The sequence below is a fragment of the Hoplias malabaricus genome, chromosome 5, assembly GCF_029633855.1.
Source record: "Hoplias malabaricus isolate fHopMal1 chromosome 5, fHopMal1.hap1, whole genome shotgun sequence".
Taxonomy (NCBI): Eukaryota; Metazoa; Chordata; class Actinopteri; order Characiformes; family Erythrinidae; genus Hoplias; species Hoplias malabaricus.
In genome coordinates this window covers 42,547,098-42,566,510 of record NC_089804.1, presented here as the reverse complement: position 1 = coordinate 42,566,510, position 19,413 = coordinate 42,547,098, and the positions used below count along the sequence as shown (strand labels likewise).

The following is a 19,413-nucleotide window of genomic DNA, read 5'->3' as shown; positions in this document are numbered from 1 at the left end:
GAGGAGCGTGGTGTGTTCTCCTTGTGTCTGCGTGGGTTTCCTCCGGGTGACTGTCTGTGAGGAGCGTGGTGTGTTCTACCTGTGTCTGCGTGGGTTTCCTCCGGGTGACTGTCTGTGAGGAGCGTGGTGTGTTCTCCCTGTGTCTGCGTGGGTTTCCTCCGGGTGACTGTCTGTGAGGAGCGTGGTGTGTTCTACCTGTGTCTGCGTGGGTTTCCTCCGGGTGACTGTCTGTGAGGAGCGTGGTGTGTTCTCCCTGTGTCTGCGTGGATTTCCTCCGGGTGACTGTCTGTGAGGAGCGTGGTGTGTTCTCCCTGTGTCTGCGTGGGTTTCCTCCGGGTGACTGTCTGTGAGGAGCGTGGTGTGTTCTCCCTGTGTCTGCGTGGGTTTCCTCCGGGTGACTGTCTGTGAGGAGTGTGGTGTGTTCTCCCTGTGTCTGCGTGGGTTTCCTCCGGGTGACTGTCTGTGAGGAGTGTGGTGTGTTCTCTCTGTGTCTGCGTGGGTTTCCTCCGGGTGACTGTCTGTGAGGAGTGTGGTGTGTTCTCCCTGTGTCTGCGTGGGTTTCCTCTGAGTGACTGTCTGTGAGGGGTTTGGTGTGTTCTCTCTGTATCTGAGTGGGTTTCCTCCGGGTGACTGTCTGTGAGGAGTGTGGTGTGTTCTCCCTGTGTCTGCGTGGGTTTCCTCCCTGTGTCTCTCTCTCATATTGGAATGGTTGAGGTATTGGTATGAGTTCAGTAAAGCAGCTTCTTCTCTTTAATGTGGGAAGACATGATGTTCTCTTGTATGGGGGTGGGCACTTACACACACGCGCAACTCATAAGCACTGTGGTATGTGTGTGTGTGTATGATTAAGAGTACAGTACATGTGTAAAGAAGCCACAAAATGATGAAAATACCACTAAAGACGTTGAAGAGCTTTCACGTTTGTGAAAACAGAACGAGGTCCTGGGTCATTGACTGCTGTTGTGCTCCTTTGCAGAAAAACTAAAGAAATTCCAGTGAACGTTTCTCCTTTCATTCTTCTGTGATGGAAGAGTCTTTTCAGATGTTTTGATGCTTGTTGAGAGATGTGGCATGAATGTCCTTCAGAACTACACTGAAGCAGCTCGGAGCGGCTGTGTAACACCTTCAAAAAACACACTATACACCAGCACTTCATCAAATGCCTCTCGCCTTTGTTGGGCTTGTCTCGAAGGTTATGAAATGGCTGCCCTGGCCGCGTGAGGCTGGATTACGAGAAGACAACAGCTCTATGGCCATCATTGGCCCCTGTTGACCTCTGGCATTAATAAAACAAGGCCTAAATCCTATGTTTGGTTTCTTCCTCCCCCCCCCCCCCCCCCTTTCTTATTTCTGGACGTCTCCAGGAAAGAAAAGTCACATTTCTATGCGCTGAAGGCAATACCCGCTTTATGTCGTGGGTATTAATTTATGATTTTCATCACAGCTGGTGACCCCTTCACCTCTATTAAAATGCAGCCTTTGTAATTTCACGCTTAATATTCAATAGCCACTTGTCCTCTGTTCCTGAAGTGTGAGAATATCAGACTATCTTGAGGGGATAGTTGGAAAGTCTGTGTGTGTGTGTGTGTGTGTGTGTGTGTGTGTGTGTGTGTGTGTGTGTGTGAATGCCAATGCATTGTGTGTAGGGACACTGAGCTGGTCAAACTACATGCAGATGGCCAAAAGATGCGCCTGTGAAGCGCTCCTGCAGAGGACACTCTTGAAGCTGAATGAATGGCTGCTCTGTCTGCATCAAACAATTCCAGCTCAGCCTCGGGCCCCGAAAACAACAGAGCCCTTATCTACACACAGCGGAGGACAAGCTGCACACAACGAGGAGAGAACGGCACCATTTCCTCAACCGGAAGCTGATGTTTTACACTGGAGAGAGAGAGAGAGAGAGAGACACACACAGAGAGAGAGAGAGAGAGAGAGAGAGAGAGAGAGAGAGAGAGAGAGAGAGAGATAGAAAGAGACACAGAGAGACAGAGAGAGAGAGAGAGAGAGAGAGAGAGAGAGAGACAGACAGAGAGAGAGAGAGACACAGAGAGAGAGAGAGAGAGGGAGAGAGAGAGACAGAGAGAGAGAGACAGAGAGAGAGAGAGTATTGGCTTGGAGCAGCATTTCTCCTCAACGACGAGGAGAGAACGGCACCATTTCCTCAACCGGAAGCTGATGTTTTACACTGGAGAGAGAGAGAGAGAGACACACACACACACAGAGAGAGAGAGAGAGAGAGAGAGAGAGAGAGAGAGAGAGAGAGAGAGAGAGAGAGAGGAGAGAGAGACACACACACACAGAGAGAGAGAGAGATAGAAAGAGACAGAGAGACAGAGAGAGAGAGAGAGAGAGAGAGAGACAGAGACAGAGAGAGAGAGAGAGAGAGAGGAGAGAGAGAGAGAGAGACAGAGAGAGAGAGAGACAGAGAGAGAGAGAGAGAGAGAGAGAGAGAGACAGAGAGAGAGAGACAGAGAGAGAGAGAGAGTATTGGCTTGGAGCAGCATTTCTCCTCAACGACTCTGGCAGCCCTTTAAGAAAACTATTAAATTGCACCATTCTCCATTTGACAACAAAGTCTCTGAGATCAGAGAGAGAGTGAAACACTTCCCAGCAGCTATCTGCTTTACTCTGAAATGCTGTTTGGACGCGTCCAAGACGATGGCGGTTCATAACAAGCCCCGGTGAACCAGTAAAACAGTGATTAATTGTGGCTGAGCTGACACAGTGTTTGAGGCAGCGATGGGCAGTGGGCAGAAGGTCTATTGCTTAATGATTTAGTGATGTTTTAGACCGTCCTTATCGTGCATAGCACGTGTAAAAAGGTCACCACGTTTCACATATGAACTTGGAGTTATGTAATGACATCATTCTGAGAGCTGGACCACACCCATACTTCTCCCCTCAGCCCTGAATACACCCCCCAAATTCACTCCCAGCTCCGCCCTTTCTTCCCGGCTCCTTCTCTTGCATTCACGTTTCCAAAGTAGGGGGGTGGGGAGGTCTCGGCTTCACACACATTCCTAACTCGTCCTGAACTCCTGCCTAAAACTATATCTGAGTTCACCTCCCCGCTTCAGCCTTCAGAGGAATGAGCCGTACCAGTAAATGAAGTATTACACGTTACTACACTCTTCTTTCCTCTGTAAGACAGGGCTAAAATAGTAATCTGTCAAATCTGAGTTCGCTCCGTCAGCTCTCACATTGTTCAGGCCTTCAGGAGCCGGACCGAAGGCCTTCTACACCGGATTAAACACTGACACAACACTGCTTAAGAGCTAATGTTGAAATCAACCAAACACATGTTCATTATACCTCTCTAGGCCTTCTGTATGTCACAGAAACATCACTGACTTTCAACACTAAACATTCATTCATTCATTATCTGTAACCCTTATCCAGTTCAGGGTCGCGGTGAGTCCAGAGCCTACCTGGAATCATTGGGCGCAAGGCGGGAATACACCCTGGAGGGGGCTCCAGTCCTTCACAGGGCAACACACACACTCACACATTCACACACACACTCACACCTACGGACACTTTTAAGTCGCCAATCCACCTACCAACGTGTTTTTGGACTGTGGGAGGAAACCTGAGCACCCGGAGGAAACCCACGCAGACACAGAGAGAACACACCACACTCCTCACAGACAGTCACCCGGAGGAAACCCACGCAGACACAGAGAGAACACACCACACTCCTCACAGACAGTCACCCGGAGGAAACCCACGCAGACACAGGGAGAACACACCACACTCCTCACAGACAGTCACCCGGAGGAAACCCACGCAGACACAGAGAGAACACACCACACTCCTCACAAACAGTCACCTGGAAGAAAACTAATACCTCGTGGGGCTGATATAAAGTTATATATAATCACAGTAAACACAAACAAATAATAATATAAAACAAATAAATATAAGATAATGTTTCTCTATAAAGCAGTAGGTGAGAGTGAGTTTGAAGAACAGTGTTTTGTTCAGATTCTCCTTGATTTACATGAATTTGTTAAAAGTATTTAAAATCATTATTTATTCACCGTTAAAACTAGGCACTGGATGATCACCTCAAATAATACAGACTCCACGAGGAGAGACCTGGACAAAGTTAAACACATTCACACACAGAGGATCACACTGGAGGAATGTGACTGGGTTTATTCTAATGAGGGGGCGTTATTTGTTGATTGTTTGTTTGTTTTTAGCAAATAAACACTTCCTGCTCAGATACATGGCTTTTTAAATTTCATTATCTGTGGTACAGGACTTTTGCACAGTGCTGAATATAAAATACAAAAATAAAACTATTTGTTGATTTACAAAATAATGTCTGCATCCAATGAACAAATAATTATCTTCACAATTTGTCCCCTTTAGATTAGCGAACACGACAAGAGCTAACTGCTAACTGCTAACACACCAGTCAAAAACCACAGTAGATTGTGGTAGTAATTTTTCAATCCCACCATACACCGCTGCACTGCTGTATCTGATGTATAGTATTCACAGTGCTATTCAGAATATCAGCCTGTTGTGCAGCTAATGCCGTGTAGAAATGTGTGTAAATCCACTGTGTAAACGTGGCGTAGTGACACATGATTTGATACGAACAACAAGACTAAGTCGATATGAACCCTGTGAGTTTTATCTAAAGGGACAGACACCACTGTAACCACAAGGGAACCCAGTGGACGCTGTGAGAATGAAGTGCAACAAACCCATTGTTTTCATTAAAGATGTTTTATTCCATAATACGAATGAAGAGCTTTACATACCTCCTCTCTTTGTCAAGTTTATCATTTTATCTCCAGTTTCTATTTGTAAAGATCGCCCCCAAGATATATTCAAAAGATGTAAACACTGTAGAAAAGGCTTTAAAAAAACCATGAACTTTACCAAACGCATCACTGCGCGAGATGAGCCGGTTAATAATGACCGTTAGTTACGATCCCAGTGGATTCACCAGGTCATAAAATGCACAACACAAATCTGACTCCATGATCTGCTAATTTGCTGTTCCTGACCTTTGGTTCGATCGTGAAAAATGGAAAGAAATCTGCCTCTGTGTGTATTTACATTTATAACTACTAACTCTACCTCGATGAGCAGAATAAATCTAAATTCACACATCACACTGAAACAAGAACAAAAGGGAAAGCTGAACGATGGCAGAAAGACTTCAGAAAGGAAAGGAAGTGGAGAGAGAGAGAGAATGGAAGAACGAGTGAGTGCCGATAAAGGAATGATTTCAGTTCTTCAGAATCATCAGTTGAGAATGCACTGGTGAAATGAAGAATAACAGTGTATTCAACCCATTAGAGAAGTCACAGTAACAGAAGCTCTGTAGTAAATAACTTTAATTCTATTTATTTATTTATAGATTAATTTTTATCTTCTGTCTAACGCTAACCCTAGCTCCCCACAGCATTAAGATGACCACCTTGTGTCTACATTCACTGCCCAGTTTATCAACTCCACTGCCCATACAAGTTCTTCATGTGCTTCTACAATTACACTGTGTGGTCCATCTGTTGCTCTGCATACTTCCATTAGCCCACTTTAACCTGTCCTTCACTGGATAAGACCCACTCAGGAGCCCACACGAGGGAGGAGTGTCTCACAGAGTGGACAGAGAGTGAACACAGGGTTTAAAAACTCCAGCAGCACTGCTGTGTCTGATCCACTCTACACCAGCACAACACACACTAACACACCACCACCACATCAGTGTCACTGCAGCGCTGAGAATGACCCACCACCACCACATCACACCTGCTCTGTGGGGGGTCCTGAGCGCTGAGGAATGGGGGGAAAGGGGGCTGGAGAACTACAAAATGTAGTATGTAGAACTACAAAATGTAGTTGTAGAACTACAAAATGCTCCAGTGTGGTCAGTGGAGTTGATAAAATGGACTCATTTATATGTAAACAGATAATTTTTGTATCTGTCCAGTAACCCTTCATAAGTACGTTCATGCATTCATCTACCGCCTGTAACAACTCCATCTTGATCAGGGTTGTGGTGGGTCTGGAGCTTATCCAAAATCTCTGGGTGTACGGCAGGAACTCACCCTGGACGCTCCATCACAAGGCATCACACACTCACCCAGTCACTCACTGAGGACACATTGCTGGCCTCAAAAAATACATTTTGCCTTTTCCCATTAAAAGCAGTGAAAACTGAACTTTCAAAAACCTCCACCATTATTTTTCAGCTTTAATATCCGGACGTACACGGATGTGCTCTGAAGTGAACATGACCATCAGGGTGTGGTTCGGTCAGTGCTGGGGCTACAACTTTCTCTTCACGGAGCAATTTTACTTGGTCATTTACTTATCAATTTACTTCCACTAAATTATACAAGTCCCCTTTCTGGCACTGACTTGAAACCGAATCATTGGTGACTGTGACATCTCTACTGCCTGTTTTCAGATAATGAACAGAACCACTCTTAAATATAAAGCTTCATCCACGGTTTCCGTTTTACAAGAACGCTTTGTTTTCTTTTCTTTTGTAAATTAGATGTGATACTTTTTAAAGCCTTTGGTCTTTGGCATATTTCAAATGTCTGAAACAGGTCAAAACAAGAGCGATTTTAAATCCCTTATGTTTAAGAGTGTTTTCCAAATGCATTTTGATTAGGGCTTTATACTTTAGCATTAAAGAAAAAATATAGATTAGAAAAAGCAATGAGAGAGAGAGAGAGAGAGAGAGGGAGAGAGAGAGGGAGAGAGATGCAGAGAGTAACAATTCAAAAAAGAAGCATCATTTAAACTGTGCATTTGCATCAAACCTTTCTCCAGTTCCCGAACTCACAGTTTATGATTCCTAATCCTGCCCAAAGGGGAAACAGGCGCCCCCTAGTGGCCGGAGGACTACTGAAGTGTTCTACAGTAACTGTGCATGTTCAGAGGTGAACATTTGCATTAGAACGTGTTGACATCTGGAGCGATGTTAAACACAGAGTGTGCGAAGAGCGAAGCCAAACCGCCGAAACTTAACCTCATCTTTGGTTACATTTTTCAGAAGAATCTGAATTAGCATTGCTTTGAAAATGATGACATCATGTTTTACAAAGGCACTAATTTGTAATTCAAGCACACTCGTGGTGTTCATTATTGTGGGGCTCATACCACAAAACAATATTGTGGATTTTTTTTTTACCCCAAAATGGTCCACGGCTGCAAAAAATAAACCCACACAATGATTATCTGAAATCAGGATTCAGAACTTAAAACTTTTAAAGAAACACAGCCTTTTGAGAAACCTCCTATTTCTCTGAAGACTCACTTCTACCTACAGATCTGACTATAAGGTCATGTAGAAGATATTTCATTAGGATGCAGCATAATGAGAAGCAAAAGACTGGGCTGCTACCTTCAAAATAAAGGTCCTTAAAAGGTTCTTCAGAGACATCATCCAAAAACCACTTCTGATGCGTTTGAGGGCTATAATTAGGCCTTGTCCAAACTGTGAAGGAACTTCGCAAATTGTCTTAAATTGTTAAGCGCCAGTTTCCAGTTTAAATGCTAAGTTATAGACTACATAATTCTAGCTAATCAAAAGCAGGCAATTTGGAAATGACAACACCAAACAAGTACTTTTCACTCTGTAGATGTCTGTTCATATTGGTAGCTATTATCTGTAGCTATAGGTAGTACACACAAACGACAAAGCCCAGGTCTGTGACATTACCATGGCCGTACGATTCTGTGCAGTTGCTAACACATTAGCCTGGACACGATTTCTTTTTCCACTGCTAAATCAGAAGCAGGAAGTGCACAGAATCTCATAATAATAGAGTTAGCATGCTAAATAACTGGAGATCGATTACGTTTTTTGGGTTGTTTTTTTGTGTGAAAAGCAGCACAGACGACACAAAGCAAAAAAAATAAGGTGCTCATCTCCAGACGCATGCAGGATATGTTGCCAACAGGAGGATTCGGGTGTTCAATGTTACAGCTAATGAAACGTCATATAAAACCTATTTGGAAAACTACAGGGAGAGATTGTTGTTTTTAATCAACTGTAAAAGTGTTGTGTTGCAGAGTAAGTTCATGTTTGATCACAGGGTATCTGCAGGTATGGGGAAATATAATTTAAGACTTTTTAATACCATTTAAAAACTAAATTAAGGCCGCTTTCACAATAGCAAAATGGCTTTAAGCGCACAACACAAATGCTGTGTTTACCAACTTGACTGGGAGTATGTAGCTGATTTTATGATGAACCAATATTTTAAAAAAATATTGTATGGGCTTCTTAAGGATTGCCTTGACCTTGTCTTAAAAACAGTGCACGATTGGGGTCATGTAACCGTTTTACACTTCCCCATTCCCACAGTAGCGTCTCGGCTGGATTAGAGCAAGAGGTGAACGTAACTGAAAATAGCGCAAGTCTGAGCCATAAATAACGCCGATGGTTCTGCTTGGTTCACTCTGCCTTCAAAACAGTAAGCTAACATGCGTAAGCTAACTCTGGAAACTGTGAAAATTAAAACCATATTGTTTTTACTGTGCGTGCATTTTTAAGGCAGTGAAGAGAGATGGATTTAAGACATTTTAGGACAAATAAAAGGCCTTTTTGTTTTTTAAATAAACAAATTTAAGACTTTTTAAGGATCCGCAAAAGGCTTAAAGAAACATTCAGTGGATCCCTACGCTATTTAAGAACGGTTCCGTGGCCCAGAGTAGGGTTAGCTAACCATGCAGAGGAAACCAGCATTCCGTGCCGAACCGTGTCCATGTGGAAAAGACACGGGAAGAGTTACCCCTCCGTGCTTAGAACCGTTCAACTCTGGAGTGGAAAACAGGCCTATAACTTCTTAAGTGGGCGTGGCCATAACCTATTTGTTGGTAGCCACTTCTTTAAGACACGGCCAAAGCTGATTGCGTCAACTTACCAACCTTAAAAGTAAAGTAGGTTAATCTTCTGGTATTCACTGATATTCTGGTTTTCAGTAGCCACCTTAGTGCCCCCTGTGGCATTTTGAGAATCACTGCTTTCAGACACCAAATGAAATCCTTCTCTAGCACTGCTCCAAAGAACCCTTTTTAGCACCTTCATTTCTGGGAATGCAGATTACTTCCTCTGGGTCATGAGAAGAGCCCGAAAGCAGACTACAAACATACAGGGAATATTCCAGAATTTCCCAAAATCAGAGCTGAACAACACTGAGAATCAGCCAGCCAATCATGGTGCTCTTCTCAGAGGCCACACATAAATCCTCTGACTGAATAAACCTTGGTTTGTGCCCATCTCGATCCTGCCCTGGTGTACTCCCAATTCACCATAGTGTGGCGGAGTCCTGTGTGACAGACACGACGCCCCCTAGTGGGCTCTCAGGAGGAGAAGCAGAGGCCACAGCACTCCATACAGATCTCCAGGCAGTCTGCAGATTCGCAGCAGGCGTCTATGATGCCGCAGTCCATGTCACAGGGCAGGTCACAGTCTCCACACTCCTCAGAGGCGCAGCAGCAGCAGAAACACGAGTCGTCCGAGGCACACGAGCCGCAGGTGGCGCAGTCCAGAACAATGTTGCACAGAGTCAGGAACTCGCAGAAAAGACAGGCCAGGATGCAGTGCACACAGCAATCTGAGGCAAAACACAAGGAAATCTGAGACTTTATTATGAACCAATAAAAACATCACAGAGGGGGGGGGGGCTTTCCTGGCAAACTCAAAATCTGACATTCTTTGCAGTCCAGTAACTAAATTGGATAAAAACTGCGTAACAATTATGACATCGATTTTAAGTGAGTGGCTTTAGAATGAGGGCCGAAAGTAGGGTACGTTTTTGGGTTGGATTTTTCTACAGAATCAGCTACTCCTCCTTTAAGGACTGAAATGAATGCGTGTGGAGACTTGGTGCAAATGGTGCTCATCCAGTGAATGGTACCTACACTACACGACAATTCAGACAGATCTGACCTTTTCCTGTGCCTCGTTCCACCATCAACTGTCATTGGATTCCAAGAAATGTTTACACCCCTTCAACCATCCACGGTGTAAACTTATGGGCTGCTGTTGTGAGTCAGATAAAAACAAATGTGCCCACTGCTGTGGCTCGGAGATTTCACAAACAGCTGGTTTGTGCTGGATGTCTGCATTTTTTTGGTCATTATTTACTTTCTGTCCAATCAGTGCTCTGCAAGGTTTAAAAAGAGGACACGTCTCTGGTGGGGGGGTGGACAACTACTGACGTCCAGACTGACCAATTAAACGTTTACAGAGAAGGTTATCGACCAATAACAGTAGCGCTACAGTCAGACCGTCCAATCAGAAGATTTTAGGCTACTTCACCACGCCCCCTTCTCATTCAAGCGAACCAATCGGAGTAGGGGAGGGCGGGACTAGTTTGTGTAAGTTCTATGTAAACTCTAGAAAAACAAAATCCTGGCCGTTTGTGAAATTCTGCCCAGACATTTTTTTAAGTATTAAAAAGAGGACATGTCCGGGTAAAAGAGGACGTCTGGTCACCCTAGTTTAGTCCCTCCTTGGCTTGCCTGGAACCACAAGTGTGCAGGTACTAAAAAAAAGTACCAGGTACCATGTGCCAGGTCCCAAAACTTTAAAACAAAAAGCAGAGTAGAGCCAAGTAGAGTAGAGTAGGTACCATAGAAAAATGCCATAAGCTACATCCTGTATTTGAGTATCCCTGTTCCTAGTCCTCAACAACACTGAATGAGTATCTGTAAGCTAATGCTAATATTGCTCTACTTGTAGTTGCTTTATTATATCCAGTATAGGTTTCGCTGTAGGTGAAATCCCTGCAACTTGAGTTGTGTAGTGAGCATCCTCCTCTGAGCATGTTGAGTTGTCCAATGAGATTAAACTTACAGCATATTTGAAAAGTAGTGGCTTTCTTCAAGTCTCAAAGAAAGCATATGCTAATTTCTCCCAGCTTGGTTAGCATTGTGTGATTGGAAGAGTCTTAACTACTGGGTGATACTGGCACTGACTGAAAGGCAAAGTCTACAACTGTGAATTAGAATTAGAGTCACGTTATTGGTTACTGTGCTGCACACAGAGGAACTGGTCCTCCGCGTTTAACCCATGAAGTGAAGTGAAATACACATTTACACGCAACACTAGGGGGCATTGAGCACACGCCTGGAGCGGTGGGCAGCACTAGCCACGGCATCCGGGGAGCAGTCGGGCACTTCAGTCATGACCTGCCGGATCTGGGGATCGAACCTGCAATCTTCCGGTTACACGTTTTTTCTGCCATGAGCAGAGCAAGAGGAAGCCTAGCATGTCCGACCAATTTTTTTTTTTTTTAATTTATTTATTTACTGTCACTAGGGTTTCATAAACACATTAGACTGGTTTCCAGTGCGCAAACAGACTGGAGTGCTCGCAAATGGAGAGTAAAAGGTTTTATAAAGAAGGGTTTTTTGAGGGAAATAAAAAAAAAGCTTGAGAATAGTAATAGAGAATAGTAATTCACATGTACTACATTAATCACATTACTACATTAGTGCGTCCACACGGACAGGGTATTCTCTATTTAAAAATCATCTAAACCTACTGGCAGCAGTGAAAGCTAAGATCTATATAATGGCATGAAGCTCTAGTCAGTTGGCTCTACCCCATCTCCTCCCTCTAATTAAACGGAGGTAGTGCTCACCGTCTTGGGCCTCTGTGGGGATTTGGGAGCTGTTGGACTTGGAGCTTCCTTTGCTCCTCTTGCTGCTCTGGCTGTTGAGGGAAGGGTTTGACGTCAGTTTCTTGGGGTTCTTGGGAGGCGGCGTAGAAGAGGACGAGGATGAAGATGCCGCCCGCAGTAGTGAAGCTCCGTTCTTGACGCCGTTGCTGTGGGCCTGGTGTGTTATAGGCTTGCTGCCATTCCTCAGCAGCGAGGCAGCCTCAGAGGAGCTGCTTAAAGACAACGGCAAGGGCGTGGACCTGGCCTGAGGTTGACCTAGCAGGACCAAGGGAAGATAAATAAAACAAAGATGAACACAACAGTGGCCTGAGCTGTGTTAAATATGAGGTCTTCCACCGTATAATTTTCTCTCCTTATAGCCCTGAGACGTGTAAAATAATACCAACAGCTGCATAGCTGTGGAGCTGTAAAATCATCCAGTGTCTTGCTTCCTTTCCCTCACACAGCCCCATCATTTCACAACGCATGCCCTAAAGCTTCCTGAGACCTCTTCTGGAACACCACTAAGGCCCTGTGAGAGTATTGCTGAATGCTTTCCTAACGTTTCCCTCTGGTAGAGTGAAAAGAGAGGCATTCTGTGCACGAAGCCAGAGAAAGACCACTTCACTTTTACTGGCCCTTTAAATTGTGTTTCCAAAACAGTCTAAAGGCCTGATATAGACACTTTAAACATTATTTTAATGCTTGTAGCCCACTTAGCTACATCGAGGTGCGCCCAATTGTGGACTTCAATCAATTCTGCTCACTCTGTATTCTCCTTAGGAAATTGTGAAATAAAACCACGCACTCTGGAGCAGCTGCACATGAGGGTAGTGTCGTTATGGCCTAATCCTAACGCCGAGTGAGTGCTGGAGGGGTTTGAAGACACTCAGGACTGGTTTGAGAAAGAGTAGAACTGCATTCTCTCAAACGATTGAGAACTTCTCCAACACTTGTGTTTATTTTGTTTTATTTAACTTTTATTTATCTTAATCTTCCAGCCCACATTTAGCATTGGGCCTAGTGAGCTCAGGCTCATTTACAGTTGCTCCAGAGCGTCCCCTTTCATTTTATTTGATTTAATTTTATGTTTAGCTGCTGTACACTCAAAAGAAAAAACATTCATTATAATAACGCTAGTGCTGTCAATGATAAACACATTCACACATTTGATAAATCTGGAGCATTTTAAAGCATTTTTTAAATGCAAATTTGGCCACAACTTCCTAAAATAACTCGTTTTACAGAGTCTGTCTGTCTCTCTATCTCTCTCTCTCTGTTTGTCTGTCTGTCTGTGTGTCTCTCTCTCTCTCTCTGTTTGTCTGTCTGTCTGTCTGTCTGTCTCTCTCTCTCTCTCTCTGTTTGTCTGTCTGTCTCTCTCTCTCTCTCTCTCTCTCTGTTTGTCTGTCTGTCTGTCTCTGTCAGTCTCTCTGTCTCTGTCTGTCTGTCTCTGTTTGTCTGTCAGTCTGTCTCTGTCAGTCTCTCTGTCTCTGTCTGTCAGTCTCTCTGTCTGTCTGTCTCTGTCTGTCTGGCTGTCAGTCTCTCTGTCTCTGTCTGTCTGTCAGTCTGTCTCTGTCAGTCTGTCTCTGTCAGTCTGTCTGTCTCTGTCTGTCAGTCTGTCTCTGTCTGTCTGTCTGTCTCTGTCTGTCAGTCTGTCTCTCTCTCGCTCTGTCTGTCCCTTTCTCTCTGTCTGTCTGTTTGTCTCTCTCTGTCTGTCTCTCTCTCTCTCTCTCTCTCTCTCTCTCATGGCTTTTTCACAATTTTCCTCATGAAAAGGACCCAGGAGATCTGAGCTGTGTCTGGAGTGTGACCACTTTTCACACAGTTCCACCCCAGCAGGAGCGAGAGGTCCGTCTGAGGGAGATTTACACCAGTTCTGGGAAAGGGAGCTGCAGTGTGGGGACGGGGTCCTGATGGGAAGAACCCATGTGTTTGCAATATCCGCCTCATGCAGCTAGTGCCGCTTCCTTTAAGGTTACACAACACGTTAAAGGTGGCATACCATTCCCCACGGTACGAACGTGATCTGCATTCTGCCACTTCACTCCTTCTGTTTCCTTTTACGCTGTTTGTTTACTTTTTCTACAATTTGCATCCAAAGTGCCAAAGACATTGACCGCAATGTAAACAAACAAACAAATACAGGATCAAACACAAATTAATAAAGCTAAGTCATGAGACAGGAGCGGATTAGCATATCATTACTTAAGAAGCGTGGGGAAGCTTGTCGGTAAACAAGGGAATAAATAAACAAACAGGATTCAAATCACCTTCATCACACCGTTATCCTTCGCCTGAAGGACACAAATATAAACAAACAAACAAGGCTTTTGCAGAATACAAATAAAGACAAGTGCAAACAAATCAGCAGGAGGAAAAAAAGAGAAGAAATGTTCAAAGAGCAGTTTCAAGGGGCCACCTTCATTTTGCAGGAAGAGCATTCGTTTGCATTCGTACTTGGACTTTAGAGGCAGCTTAAAAGGAGCGAAAAATGTTTTGTTTGAGACCAAAGCCCTAATAAAGCAAATAGTCTATTAAATTCTGGGCACGGTGCGGTGGACAACTATTTTAAATGGACCAAGCAGGCTGGAGTCAGCCACTGAAAACAAAGGATCATGTACGGCCATACACTGCACCGCTTCCAAATCTAGGGGAAAGAAAACAACGAGAGGAGGCACTGGGATCTTGACCAGAGGCCTGATTAAGAACGGGATGCGTTTTGTTTTTTCTCTCTCTCCGTACTCAGTGTGAAGCTGAGGCCAAACGCTCCGGTTCCCCTGTTCTGCGTCCTGAAGTTCAGACACAGTCTCCCCATGAGTTTAAAGCCTACAAATGTTCTAGTGTTCCTCCACAAACCGCTCGGCCAGTTGTTCTTGGCACCTGGTTGGCAGCACTTCGTATATTTTACTCTCAAGCGCCGCAAAACACTAATTATGCCGGACGAAAGAAAAACGAAGTGAAAAGCACACCTTGGGTGCCAAAACAAGCAAGGCTTCCTCTCTGAAAAAAGGAAGAAAAGATGACTTTTTTTTTTGCTGAAACTCCTGGCGTGTTTTGATAATACTTAATGCCATCCTACTGCAGAAACGCTAAACAGTTTCGTGACCTTAACGCACACATTTGGAGCGAGTGGAAAAGGTCCTGAGAGAGTGGTGAAATGCCTTGAATCCAGTGTGGAGCCTTCAGGGAAGTCTGGGAGAAAAACACACCTCGCTCTGTTCCCCGAAGGCCTGAAGGTCTATGAGACAGAACATAAAAAAAGGCAAGGCATAGAAAGGCATACATTAAGCAAAAACACCAAAGAGACACAAGGCTGGTGTAGGTGTGTTGTTCTTGGAAAGCCTCAGAGATCACACAGTAATCGAATGCGACTGAGTTTAATATTTTCTCTCTCATATATATTATGCATTTCAAATATGTATACCTGCTAAATAGAAATCAGAGCATGACCACATCATTCTGTCTTTCTGTCTTTCTCTACATCCCAACGAAAACAATCCCTTCAGCTAGAGAACGCACATCAGTATGGACTCCATATGTGCAGAGGTAGATGGACTGAGTATCTGTAATAGGCCACCACCCCCAATGTGCACTGAACTCGCCCATAAAACTGCCTGTTGCTCTAATGTGTGCGTTCGCCAGTTTTACTGTAAGCACTGGTTTTTCTCAGAATACCAGCCCAGCTGAGAGAGAGAGAGAGGGGGGGGGGGGGTAGCGAGAGATAGAAAGAGAGAGGGGGGGGGGGTAGAGAGAGATAGAGAAAGAGAGAGAGGGGGGGAGACAGAGAGAGAGAGAGAGAGAGAGAGAGAGAGAAAGAAAGAGAGAGAGAGAGAGAGAGGAGAGAGAGGGGGAGACAGAGAGAAAGAGAGAGAGGAGGAGAGAGAGAAAGATAGAGAGAGAGGGGGATACAGAGAGAGAAAGAGTGAGAGAGAGAGAAGGAGAGATATAGAGAGAGGGGGAGAGAGAGAAAGAGAGAGAAAGAGAGAGAGAGAAATATATATATATATATATATATATATATATATATAGAGAGAGAGAGAGAGAGAGAGGAGAACATTTGGACAAAGCACAGAAACAGTAACTCAAAAGTGGCCAATGTCTTGGGATCAGCCTCAACATCAACTCGACTTTTTCATTAATCAGATCACACTAACATTAGGACATTTTTTTATACTTTTCATGAAAATGTAGCGGTTTCTGTCAGCGTGTAGGTTCCTAATCAATAACGTGTTTCACGTCCCCCTCCCACCACTACAACCCACAACAGAGGTATCATTTGCTATTTTCACATGCTATTTTCATAATATGTTTATAATGACTTCATGTTTGTGGAATACAAGTATTTTTATTGCTACTTTTCTTAATGTTAAACATGTTTATTTTTTTAGAAAAAGTCATGGAACCCTACATTTTTTGAAAAACTGGAGCCTGAAGCTTGAGTATTATCCATAAAACGGTAGGCCAGCCCTAATGGAGCAGTTCTGCTGTTGTGATTTCTCAACTGTGAAGTAGGTTTATAAACATTAGCAATGAAGGCTCGTAAATATTCAAGGATTATGTCTAAAAAGCCAGGCAAACCTCCACGACAGACCACTACAAGTGTTCAGGCTATGATGTGACATAAAGCTAACGTTATAGGTTAATAAAGCCAATAATAAGTTGTACTCTGCGGAGCACTGCGCAACAGAACGGCCATCGCAAACTCTGCATATCAAGAGTCTCAAGTGTACCACAGCCAAGCGAATCTACAAGGTACAATACTGTGCAAAAGCAGGTAATTATTCGGAGAGAATATACATTACATCATTCACAATGGATTCAACCAATACCAATTAACGTAGACACATTGTTCTCTGTGTGAACATTTTAAACCTGATGATGAGCTGCTAGTGAGCAATGAGGGATGAAAATGAAGAGTTGAGAACATCCCCAATCCCCTCCAGTGAAAACTATTGGGTGTACGGCTTAAATAAATATTAGTATTGTTGTACCTGGAGATCCTCCACCCCAGACTCTGGAGGGTCAAGGAACCCCAAAGCACCCACCAACCAACAAAAAGTGCAGCTGCTGAGCATGCTGGGAGCTCCCCCCATACTCGCGGCTGGCATAGTATATTGAATCTGACTAATTAAGGACGTTTGAGCTGTTATACGGCTATTTTACCCCTTTTCCAGCAGTTAAAAGCTATGTGGTGTCTTGATGAAATGTCTGTAACACACTTTGGACGTAATACCACAAGGATCAAACACCACAGCACTGTTCTCCCCATGTCTAATAAGCCATGTTAAGAATGACTAGTTCAGTACAGCGCAAGAGTCCAGGAGTCTCCCATAATATGCCCCTTTAAAGGTCCTAAAGTGAGTGTTTTTAAACAACTACGTGCATTTGGTGCAGAATATTGGTTTTAGATATTATTTTATCAGTGTCTTTTTTCACAATTCTAGCTTTTTTCTTCATGTTGTTGGGAATTAGAGCAGCACAGTCATGGCTTCATACACTAAAATGGACCAGTCTTACAGAAACCACAGTGCATATTTATTTTTAACGGACACATCCACCGCCCCCTCACCACCCCCCCACCACACACACACACACACACACACACACTCTTGAACACAAACAGTACCACCCAGTGCTTACATTCGTTATCCCCACAACAACAACTTTTCAGCTTACATTCTGTCATCCGGCCCAGTTCTGCCTTTACGACCCCAGACAGTCAAGGTGCTTTAATGTGTAGTGGTTGTGTTATAGCTTCAGTGCTTCCAAAATAAGACTGTAAACACATAAAACATCTCAGGGCATCATTTGGCATCACAGCCTGTTGTGTGTGTAGTTAAGATAATGATAGATAACAAACTTAACCCATGATAATGTGGGGCACGTTTGTGCTACGGCATCTTAGTCTTGGGGGATGTTGTTGTGCATTTGTGTGTGCATATACCGTGTGTGTGTGTGTGTGTGTGTGTGTGTGTGTGGGTAGTAAACAGGCAGCGTCAGTCAGTCTCCTGGGCATGTGGCGGGAGGAGTCAGTGCTGTCTGTGCTCAGAGCCAGAGGGCAGAATGTAACATTGAGAAACAGCCTCAGTGCCAACTCACAACACACACACACACACACACACACACACACAAAGGACAGGGAGAAAGAGAATGAACTCTTTGTCCAGCTATGGGGCGATACATATCAAACGAGACAAGCTGTCCACCTACTGTCCTGTGTTATGCAGCGTGTGGCTTCAGGGCCATGGATGAATGGACAGAGAGAAAGACAGACAGACAGACAGACACACACACAGGTGTTGCACCACCTTCAAATAAAGAGTACTTAAAGACCCTGTGTGGGTCTGAAAGGATGTGAGTCTCTCAAGAAGCTGCTATTGAGGAAAGTGGAAAACAGCTTTTCGTACCTGTGTAATCATAACTCTAATTATATAACTATGCCCTTACTTGTGTAGATGATAATAAAAAACTATAGCATCATCCCAGACCCTAAGGTTAACAGGAAACACATAAACTGGGATTTTAGGAGAAGATTTAAGAGGAAGCAGTTCTTCGTGCCAAAAAGGTACAGCTTTAAGGAAGGCCTAAAAACAGACTGGCTTCATAAACAAGTCGGCTGTTTCGCTCGGCAGGCAGGAACGGGTCCGTGGGTGTGAACAAGCAGGCACACAGTGAATTAGCCTCAGGTGGCTAAAAATACACAAATCCTGGCCTAAATGACAGAGGGCTTCACATGAGCAGGGTTAGTGGGCCGCCACAGACAGCTCCAAAGAGAAAGGAGGGCAGACGGGGGAAAGAAGGGAAGTTAGAAAGAAATAAAAAAAGAAATAAAACAAGGGGACAGTACACTGGGCCTTCAGACACTGTCCGTTAGACGTCAGTCATCAGGGAGCGGGCTAAAGACCTCTGTCTTTAGCCCGCTCCCTGATGACTGACGTCTAACAGAGTCAAAGCTGAGGTGAGTCACAAGCTGATGACTACTGTTCACTTTCACCTCAAAACCCTCCACCCAAGAACGGCCCGTCCTGCCAATGCACACACACACTCACACGAAATGTGGGTGAGGTGCTTTGGTGAAAGTACCACCAGGATCAAGCAACGCAGTACAGCTCTTCCCCTGTCTAAATAGCCCTGTTCAGTGCCTGTTCCTTTAAATGAGAACGAGCCACAGCTCCGTTCAGCGCGAGTGCGCGGGAGTGAGGAGCGAGGAGCTGTAACTCTTTAGTTAGTTTACTTATTTCTCAATTCCCATTGTTTTTGTTTGGCTATGGTTCACTTTGGTTAACCTCAGGAGTCTCATATAAACACAGGTCCAGCGCTGTGATTGGACAGACTGAGGTGAGGAGGCGGGACTTTATGTCTAAAGTGCCTGGACTCCATGTAAGAAGCAGCACACAATCAGAATGTCAGCCCACAAATAAAATGGACTGGATGGTGTTATTTCATGGTTTGTGTGGAGCTCCAGTTCCCCCCCGAAATTAATCTAAAATTGCACTCAATGTTGTTGTTTTTCATACAAACATACAATGTTTTCATACAAATTCACATTAGTAAATGGCATCTCCTGTTATTATTAACTGTGCATCAATGCTGTCATTAAGACGTCTTGATAAAGGTGAGTAAAAATTCATTTGCTGACACTTTACCCCTCTTTATTAATATATTTTGTTTTACACAAACCACAGCGAGACATAAGTGAATACCTTTGATCTCATGGATAATATGCTTCTCTACACAGTAAATATGGCATATTTATTGTAGATGA

At 44.1% G+C, this 19,413-nt stretch overlaps 1 protein-coding gene across 2 annotated transcripts in view; it reads right to left on the bottom strand.

Moving 5' to 3' along the window:
* Window positions 1–4,394: 4,394 nt before the first annotated feature.
* Window positions 4,395–19,413, bottom strand: part of mdfi (MyoD family inhibitor) — a 66,384-nt gene continuing 51,365 nt past the window's right edge. For both annotated transcript variants that reach the window (XM_066670100.1, XM_066670099.1), the window contains exons 4-5: window positions 11,631–11,924; window positions 4,395–9,596 (exon numbers count right to left, since the gene is read on the bottom strand). In XM_066670100.1, the coding sequence (XP_066526197.1) occupies window positions 9,343–9,596; window positions 11,631–11,924 (548 nt within the window). In that variant the 3' untranslated portion in view covers window positions 4,395–9,342. The remainder of the gene's footprint in view (window positions 9,597–11,630; window positions 11,925–19,413) is intronic.